The following is a 9,367-nucleotide window of genomic DNA, read 5'->3' on the forward strand; positions in this document are numbered from 1 at the left end:
TGTGTGTCACCCTGGGCCAGTCACTGACTCCTCTGGGGCCAGGCCTCCCCCCGAGCTGGGCTGTGCAGACACTGACCCGGCCCTGCCCCACGGGGTGGGGGGGTGGAGGCCAGGCACTTTGCTGGGTCCTGCTACGGGGCGGCTGCCCTGCGCTGGCCACTCTCCAGCGTCATCCCGGCTGCTCTGGGGCCGCAATGGGGCCATGGCGAGTCCTGCAGCCCCACCCCAGGCCCTGCGAGGGAGAAGTAGGGAACCGAGCCCTGCTGGGGCCGGCTCTGCCTGGCGACTGATGATGCTGCCCAGCCCCGGTGCTGACTGGCCCCTGGGCTGGGGGGGCCCATCCCCAGAGCGATGGGCGTTGTCCCGGGGCTGGTGCTCGGAGCTGCCAACTCCACATGGCAGCAAGTCGCCAGAGACGCCTGAAACGTCACTGGATGTCGCTATTTAGACATTCAAAGCGGCATCAAAACGGCATTAAACAGAATGTGCAGAGTTCAGCCGAGCATTACCGGAGTGTCGCCGCCGGCCAGGGGACCCCCTGCCGCTGAGCCCGACAGCCGCAGCAATGCCGGGCAGGCCCTGCACGGGGTTTCGTCCCGGGCTCCGGCTTCCCCGCAGTGAATCTCATGCAGAAGCCAAGGTCCCTGCTCTGGATGTTTGCTACCAGGCCGGCAGTCACTGGAGTGTCTAGAAACGCGCAGCTCCCAGCTGATCCCTTCCCGCCCTCCCAACCTCCTTCCTCCCCAAACAGCTGACCCCCCCGCCGGCAGACAAAGCGCGCGGCGCACGGGCCACGGCGAGAATCGACGGGAAGTTCAGCGAGTGCAGAGCCAGCGCTGGCAGCAAAGCCCTGGCGATCGCAGGGACGCTCTGGGGGGCTGCTGGCTGGGAGCCGAGCCCGAGGATTTAGGGGAGGGGTGACCCGCTGGGGGGATTTGATCAGCACAGAGAATAACCTTTGCTATGGCTGGGGAGACCAAACGGCCTCTCCTGGGCAGCGCGGAGCGATTTCCGCTGAGCCTTTCTCAAGGCAACATCTGCTCCGGGGGAAGCAGGTTCCCTCTGCCTGGGGCAGCTCACCCCCCTGGGGCCAAGGGCCTGTGGGCCGCGCTGCCCGGGAGCGGAGCCCCGAAGGGAGGCTGGAGGGGCAGCGAATGCCAGGCTGAGACGTGGGGGGACCCCAGCCCTGCCTCAGGTAACCAGGCCAGCCAGAAACCCTTTGCCAGCCCCTACCAGCTGAGAGACGCCAATGGAGCTGCCCAGACTATCCGGCTGCAGAGGGGCGCCCAGCACGGCGGCTGCTTGGGGCTCAGCAGCTGGCAGTGCACTCGGCCCGGCAGGTTTTCCTGCCTCACCCTCCCCAGGGCGCGGCGACTGCCGGGGTCACGGGTGGTTTTACTAAGGGGAAGATCATAACTTTCCCCCTGAGGGCAGTTGTGGCCTCCGCTCTTCCAGCCTCTCCTGCCATTAGCTCTGGCCTTTCACCCCCTCCTCTCCCCACCCCGGGAGTCCAGGCTGAGCCCCCCTTCTCCGGCCCCCAGGAGCGGGAGTCGGCCCCAGCCCCGGCCGTCCTGCCCGAGCAGCCCGAGGGGATGCAGCGCCGCAGAGCAATGGGTTTCACCAGCGCTGCTGAGCTGCTGGGGAACGATTTCGTGACGAGACAAACGGGCGAGGCCGCTCTCTGCCCCTGTCATTGGCAGGGAGAGTCGCGAGCTCTGTCCCGTGTCACCTGGACACTTAATTCCTCGCTAGCGAAACCGAAAAGTCACTAACTCCAGTGAGAACGTTGCTAAGTTGGCAACAGGGTTTATGGAAGAGCCCAACACCCGAGGATGAATTTGGGGGAGATTCTCTCTGGAAAAGCAGCGTCTCCTCCGGGGCCAAGTGGGGGAAAGCAAGCAGGGCCACCCCCTGCACAGTGAGGTCTCCCCGCCCCTAGAACAGCCGCACCTGATCTGGGGTCCCTCCCATGAGGCATCGATTTGCACCCGTAACCAACCGGGCATGGTCATTGCATGTCTCTGTTACCATGAGACCAGTGTGAGACAGCCCAGCGCTCCCCAGCAACCCTACAATAACAACCCAGCCTGTCCACGGCCCAGCGCTGCCCAGCAACCCTACAATAACAACCCAGCCTGTCCACGGCCCAGCGCTCCCCAGCAACCCTACAATAACAACCCAGCCTGTCCACAGCCCCAGCACTGCCCAGCAACCCTACAATAACAACCCAGCCTGTCCGCAGCCCAGCGCTCCCCAGCAACCCTACAATAACAAACCAGCCTGTCCACAGCCCCAGCACTGCCCAGCAACCCTACAATAACAACCCAGCCTGTCCACGGCCCAGCGCTCCCCAGGAACCCTACAATAACAAACCAGCCTGTCCACAGCCCCAGCACTCCCCAGCAACCCTACAATAACAACCCAGCCTGTCCGCAGCCCAGCGCTCCCCAGCAACCCTACAATAACAACCCAGCCTGTTAACAGCCCCAGCACTGGCCAGCAACCCTACAATAACAACCCAGCCTGTCCACAGCCCCAGCACTGCCCAGCAACCCTACAATAACAACCCAGCCTGTCCGCAGCCCAGCGCTCCCCAGCAACCCTACAATAACAAACCAGCCTGTCCACAGCCCCAGCACTGCCCAACAACCCTACAATAACAACCCAGCCTGTCCACGGCCCAGCGCTCCCCAGCAACCCTACAATAACAAACCAGCCTGTCCGCAGCCCCAGCACGCCCCCGCACCCCTACAATAACAACCCAGCCTGTCCACGGCCCAGCGCTCCCCAGCAACCCTACAATAACAACCCAGCCTGTCCACGGCCCAGCGCTCCCCAGCAACCCTACAATAACAACCCAGCCTCTCCACAGCCCAGCGCTCCCCAGCAACCCTACAATAACAACCCAGCCTGTCCGCAGCCCAGCGCTCCCCAGCAACCCTACAATAACAACCCAGCCTGTCCGCAGCCCAGCGCTCCCCAGCAACCCTACAATAACAACCCAGCCTGTCCGCAGCCCAGCGCTCCCCAGCAACCCTACAATAACAACCCAGCCTGTCCGCAGCCCAGCGCTCCCTAGCAACCCTACAATAACAACCCAGCCTGTCCGCAGCCCAGCGCTCCCCAGCAACCCTGCAATAACAACCCAGCCTGTCCACAGCCCAGCACTCCCCAGCAACCCTACAATAACAACCCAGCCTGCTCACAGCCCCAGCGCTGTCTCCCCCACCCTCAAACTTCTCCTTCTCCAAGTTCCGGGTGCAAGGGCTGGGGCTGCTGCTGCTGCATGGGGGGGGCCCTCAGCGGGGTGAGGAGCAGGACTTTGCCCCAGGGCGGCACTAGGGGTGGGGCGGGGAGCAGCAGGGGGCTCTGCCCGGGCAGTCAGGGCTCCCCATGGCCCCAGGGCGGCGCTAGGGGCTGGGCTGCGGGGGGGGGCAGCAGGGGGCTCTGCCCGGGCAGTCAGGGCTCCCCATGGCCCCAGGGCGGCGCTGGGGGCTGGGCTGTGGGGTGGGGGCAGCAGGGGGCTCTGCCCGGGCAGTCAGGGCTCCCCATGGCCCCAGGGCGGCGCTAGGGGCTGGGCTGCAGGGGGGGGCAGCAGGGGGCTCTGCCCGGGCAGTCAGGGCTCCCCATGGCCCCAGGGCGGCGCTAGGGGCTGGGCTGCGGGGGGCAGCGGTACCCCAGGCTGGAGGAGATGGGGGGGTCTCACACACACTGACCCTGGGACAGGGCCTGGTTCTGACCTGGCTGCCGGGACCCCCCTCCCGCGCTGCCCCCGCTCCCCGGCTCACCCTGCCTGATTGGCTCAGGGCTGGCAGCTGCGGGGACAGGTCTGCGCAGACACAGACAGGGAGAAGTTGGCAGGGAGACGTGTGCCCTGGGGCAGAGCCGAGAGAAATGAGCGACTCTGGGTCCCTCGTCCCGCTGCCCTGACGCCCGCCAGAGCCCGGATCCCCCTTCCCCTGCCAGGATGCTGCTCCCTCTGCTGCTCCTCCCCTGGGCATGGGGGGCCCTGGCCGGTAAGTGGGGACCCCCCCTGCCCTTTTTGCTACTGGGGTCAGGTGGGGATGGTGGAAAGCCAGGGCCGGGGGGAGGGGAGCCCCACACGGGGCTAGTGACCCTTGCGGGGGTGAAGGAGAGGAGGGGGGCAGGTTAGGGGTCAGCAGGGAGACGCTGGAGCCCAGCAGACTCGTTAATCTCTCCCCACCCGCTTTGTTCTCCATTTGTTTTCTCTTACTTCCTGCCCGGCAGCCTCCCCCCCTCTCCCGCCAGGGACCGTCCCCCTCCGGGTGCTCCTCACCTCCCGGTTCCAGGGCGCCAGCTCTGCGCACATACAGGTGAAGGCCCTGCTGGGCGACCTGGAGACCCACTCTCTGGCCTGCGGCACCTGCGAGATCCGCTTCCTGCAGCCCTGGGCCCGGCAGGGCCTGACCCCGAAGCAGTGGCAGGACCTGGAGCTGGTGATCCATCGCTCCCTGGCCGACTTCCTCCTCACCGTGACCAGAATAGCTCAGCAGCAGGGAATAGGCTGTGAGTATGAAGCGGTCTGAGGGGATCCCCCCCCCCCCCAAACCAGGGGTGCTGAGCACTGACACACTCACCACAGCCACTGAGTGTGTCATTGGGGGCGACACACCCAGTCCCTGGCCCTTGGGCTGTCGGAGCCGTCCCCAGAGGAAACACCCGTGTCCCATTCTCCAGCCAGGTCTGGGGCAGATTGTAGCTGCACTTCCTAGGGGGAAAGGCCCCGTGTCCCACTCCCTGAGCCGAGGCTCCTGGTCTTTCCTGACACGTACCCTGAGCCTTGGAAAGCAGCTCGTTTGGGGGGGGGTCTGTATCTCAGCAACCCCGTGACCAAGAGACCCCCAATTTGCACCACAAGCTCTGCCTCAGGCCCCGACGTAACACAGCGATTTTTGAGCCAGTCGGACTATGCCCGTGAACCTCACAGCCCTTCGAACAACCAATTTACACAAATTGCAGCGCCCCCTTAACTCCAGCCGGGGCCGCCCCACGATCCTGCCGCCATCTTGTGGCCAAACGTCCTCATTGCACCTGTCAGGCACCTTTACTGCCCGGTCTCTATTTCTGCCCCCCGGTAACCTCCGGACCCCGTCCTCGTCCCCCTGCCCTTCCCGTTCCAGACCCCTTTGTTACCCAGGGCTCCCTCGGCTGCGAGCTGCACCCCAACGGCACCTCCAGGGGGTTCTATGACGCCGCGGGGAACGGCGAGGACGTCGTGAGCTTCGACGTGGACACGGGCACCTGGGTCGCTCGGTCGCGGGACAAGCGGGCGCTCTACGCCCGGGACCTTCTCAACTGGGATAAGAGCGCGTCCACCAGGCTCCAGTTTTTTTTTAGAATAACTTGCATCTATCTGCTCAATACGTTTGTCCAGCACGGGAGAGAGTCTCTGGAGAGGCAAGGTGAGGCTGGTCACCACTCCCCGCTCGCTGAGATGCAGCCACCTCTGGGGTGGGGCAGGGGGGCTGTTTGTATAGTGACCCTTGCCTGGTGTACAAATGCAGCTATAGCTGGGGTGGAGCACAGTAGCTATTTCACAGCCGCACCGCAGCGCCGTTTAGGACAGGAAGTGAAGGAGGTTCTGTCATCACTGGTAACTGCAGGGGGCAGAATTGGGGTCTGGCCAGGACAGCGGGGCCAAGGCCTGACCCCGGGGAGCGGAGCTGGGCTTGGCTAGTGAGTCCCTGAGGCTCAGGCTGAATCGTCCCCTCTCCCCCGCCCCGTCTCTCTTCTCCTGTCTCAGAGCGGCCGGTCGCCGTGGTGTTTGCCCGAGCGCCTCCCCCAGCCGGGACCCCCGCGCCGGTACTGCTGGTTTGCCGGGTCACCGGTTTCTACCCCCGGCCCGTCCGCGTGGCCTGGCTGCAGGACGGGGAGGAGGTGGTGCCGGGCGGGTGGCTGAACTCCAGCGGGATCCTGCCCAACGCGGACCTGACCTACCAGCTGCGCAGCTCCCTGGGCGTGGAGCCGGGCGCCGGGCACAGCTACACCTGCCGGGTGCAGCACAGCAGCCTGGGGGGGCAGAGCCTGCTGATCCCCTGGGGTAGGTGCATGTCCCCGGGGGGGGGTCATGGTTTCTGGGGGCTTTTCCTGCACGTCCTGAGTGGGACGGGGGTGGGCCCAGGCAGCGGGACTGGGGCGCAGGGAGGCAGGAGGGAGAGTTGGGCCATGGAGCAGGGGGAGCAGGATGGAGGAGCTGAGGGGGACGGGACAGGACTGGGATGCGGGAGCAGGGCGGGGGCTGAGGGGAGTGCGAATGGGACGGGGTGGGGAGAGCTCTGTAGAGTGTCCCCGGTCCCAGCCCGGCCCCCCCTGTTTTACAGAGCAGAGCAGGCCCTGGGGCCCCGGCCTGGCCGTGGGCATCACCCTGGGGGTTCTGGCCGTAGCCGCCGTGGCCGTGGTGCTGTGGCGGAGGAGACGCAGGTGAGTTCTCTCCCTCTCTGGGGTGGGGTTGGGGGGGCTGTTACACCCCCTAACCCATCCCCTCTGCTCTCTCCTTCCAGGGGCTGCCAGGACGTTAGACCAGGGGAGTCCAGAGCCTCAGAGGGTGGCACCGGCCCGGGCGTGGGGATCGGCCCCTCTCCGGGGGACATGGAACTCAGGGCTGGGTCTGTGCCCGGCTCCAGAGCTGAGGGCCCCGAGGGCAGGACTGGATCGGGGCCCTGGGAGATTGGGGCCCGGGGTGGGGGGTGGGATTCTCCTCCCTCTGGGACGTTCGGGGCACGTTGGACACTTGGGGGCGCCGTGGGATCGCTGGGATCCAGGAGCCGCAGGGAGCCGGCGCTGGCCTGTGCTGTTCAATACACCCTTCAGGGAGGGGCTGCCCAGCGGGCCTCCCCGGGGCTGTAGGAGCCAGGCCTGGGTGCAGGGGTCAGGCCCAGCTACGTACACAAAGGGGGGGGCGTGGGAGCCAGGACGCCTGGGTTCTATCCCTGGCACTGGGAGGGGAGTGGGTCTAGTCAGGGGCGGGACTCGTCTCCAGCACCACCAGGATCTGGAAGGTCCAGTCTCCGTTCTGGAGCAGCTCCGTGGACACCACCCCGGCCGTCTGCTCCTGCCCGTTCTTCAGCCACTGGATCTCGACCCCCCCCGGGGTAAAACCCCGTCACCGAGCAACCAGCAGGTGGGGGTGGGGCTGGGACCCCAATTTCATGGGGGAAACTTTCACCTTGGGCCGAACTGGGGGGTCAGGAAGGGTGGGAAAGGGCCTGAGACAGAATGGGGCCCTGCTCTCATCCCCCTGGCCCCCCATCCCCTGGTGTGGAGGCAGGGCCCACGCCGGGGGGAGGGGAGGGGGGCAGGCAGTTTGGTGGCCGAAGAAGCCTGGCTCCCAGCCCCCCTGCTCTAACCCACTAGACCAGGGTGGCCAAACTACGGCCCGGGGCCGCATGTGGCTCTTCAGACGTTTTAATCCGGCCTTCGAGCTCCTGCCGGGGAGTGTGTGCCGTTGCCCCGCGCGGCTCCCAGAAGTGGCGGCATGTCCTCCCTCCGGCTCCTACGTAGGCCAGCCGGGCCGCTCCAGACGCTGCCCCGCCCCAGCACTGCTCCTGAAGCTCCCATTGGCCAGCAACTGCGGCCATTGGGAGCTGCCGGGGCGGTGCCTGTGGACGGGGCAGCACGCAGAGCCTCCTGGCTGCGCCTCCACGTAGGAACCGGAGAGAGGACATGCCGCTGCTTCCGGGAGCTGCTTGAGGTAAGCGCTGCCTGGAGCCTGCACCCCTGATCCCCTCCCCATGCTCCAACCCCCTGCTGCAGCCCTGATCCCCCTCCCTCTCTCCAAACCCCTCAGTCCCATCCTCTGGCACCCCAGAGCCCACCCCCTCCCACCTGCACCCCAATCCCCGGCCCCAGCCCAGAGCCCCCTTCCGCACCCCGAACTCCTCATTTCTGGGCCCACCCCAGAGCCCACCCCCCCAGCTGGAGCCCTCACCCCTCCCGCATCCTAACCCCCGATTTCGTGAGCATTCATGGCCCACCCGCCAGACAATTTCCATACCCAGCTGTGGCCCTCAGGCCAAAAAGTTTGCCCACCCCTGCACTAGGCCCCACTCCCCTCCCAGTGCCAGGATAGAACCCAGGCGTCCTGGCTCCCAGCCTCCAGCTGTAAGGTCTGAGGCCATTTTCTGCAGCCACATTAGCACAGCAAGAGAGACAGGGAGAGAGATCGGGGGTTAAGAAGGCTCCAGTACTAATAGGATCTATCATCATGTTAGGCCTGAATAAAGATGTAGCACAAAACCAGTTATGCCAACCTGACTGAAGTCAGGCTAACAGAGGTTTCTGGGTAATCCCAGAGTGGAAAAATACTGAGAAGCAGCATTGTTTTACAGAGCCCTGGAAAACGTGAGATAAGCCTGAGATAAGCCAGGGATTGCATGGCTGGCATACCATTAGCTGTGCTAAGGACAGTGTTTGAAGAGCTGATAAGAAACTCTAGCATCCCATGGTTCAGATTCTAACTCTTTGGTTGAGTTATAGGTTTGTTTAAAACTCCCCTGTATTTCTAACTTTTGGGTGTTGTTAAGATATAATTAATAATCTAAAGTTGTAGACATAAAGTCTAGGCATGTGTGTATATTAAAAGTGTCTAGTTTTAAGTTGTTAAACAAAGGGGGGTGGGTTTTGCTCAAGTGAGTGATGTATGATGTAATAAGACTGTCTATATAGGCTAATGCTAAGCTGTAAAGTGCAGGCTGGTTCTCACTGGAGACGAGCGGCCCTTTACTGACGCGTGCACTTGTCAATAAAGGGCTTTTGATCGGACCTTGCTGGTGTTGCCTGTCTCTCTGTGAACAGACAACGAATTTCGCTGTCGGGGTTAAAGTCCCCAACAATCACCAGATACAGAAACAGATCTCAAGCTGGTTAAAGAAAACGTTGTGTGATGGCGTCTGTCTGGCCAGAAGTCACTTACCAACGGTTGTGGTTGTGAAATCTCTACCGCTTTCCTGTTTTTCCTGTACGGTCTCCACATCTCTAGTGTTTACCTGTCTGGTTCTGTCATTGTTCCTGTCGCTGCGGAATTAATTCTGCCAGTTTAAACTGGCTCCGGCGGAGGGGTCTGGCTGGGCAGAGAATTGCTCTGCAATATGTTAGGGTTGGTCAAAGGATCATTTTGTGAGGCTTGAGTACAATGGCTGGTTACGGTGCAGCTAAGCAGGACGCGTCTCTATAGAAACTGGGCTCAAAATTGGAAGTTCTTTGGCACCAGCTCCAGGACACGCCCCCCCCAGATCAGAGCTGCCAGAGTTCAGCACCATGCCGAGGGCCGCCCCTAGCGGGGTGCAGGGCCTGGGACACCCCCCTCTGCCCCAGGCCGTGCCTCCACTGCACCCCTCCTCCCAAACCC

General features: G+C 63.7%; 1 protein-coding gene across 1 annotated transcript; it reads left to right on the plus strand.

The window, feature by feature from the left end:
• The first annotated feature begins 3,859 nt into the window (after positions 1–3,859).
• On the plus strand, positions 3,860–6,867 carry LOC120394821 (antigen-presenting glycoprotein CD1d-like). The gene is made up of 6 exons (XM_039518970.1): positions 3,860–4,016; positions 4,249–4,527; positions 5,142–5,423; positions 5,765–6,061; positions 6,342–6,441; positions 6,522–6,867. The coding sequence occupies exons 1-6, from the start codon at positions 3,968–3,970 to the stop codon at positions 6,865–6,867; spliced, it is 1,353 nt and encodes a 450-aa protein (XP_039374904.1). The 5' UTR covers positions 3,860–3,967.
• Positions 6,868–9,367: the final 2,500 nt, after the last annotated feature.

The sequence above is a fragment of the Mauremys reevesii genome, unplaced genomic scaffold (genome assembly GCF_016161935.1).
Source record: "Mauremys reevesii isolate NIE-2019 unplaced genomic scaffold, ASM1616193v1 Contig8, whole genome shotgun sequence".
In the NCBI taxonomy this organism is placed as follows: domain Eukaryota; kingdom Metazoa; phylum Chordata; order Testudines; family Geoemydidae; genus Mauremys; species Mauremys reevesii.

What these genes read in the sequence shown, in the direction of transcription:
- LOC120394821 (XM_039518970.1), top strand. Translation starts at nt 3,968, where the DNA reads ATGCTGCTCCCTCTGCTGCTCCTCCCCTGGGCATGGGGGGCCCTGGCC. An exon ending in AGAGTCTCTGGAGAGGCAAG is followed by an intron (nt 5,424 to 5,764) that starts GTGAGGCTGGTC and finishes CTCCTGTCTCAG; the next exon opens with AGCGGCCGGTCGCCGTGGTG. An exon ending in GAGCCTGCTGATCCCCTGGG is followed by an intron (nt 6,062 to 6,341) that starts GTAGGTGCATGT and finishes CCTGTTTTACAG; the next exon opens with AGCAGAGCAGGCCCTGGGGC.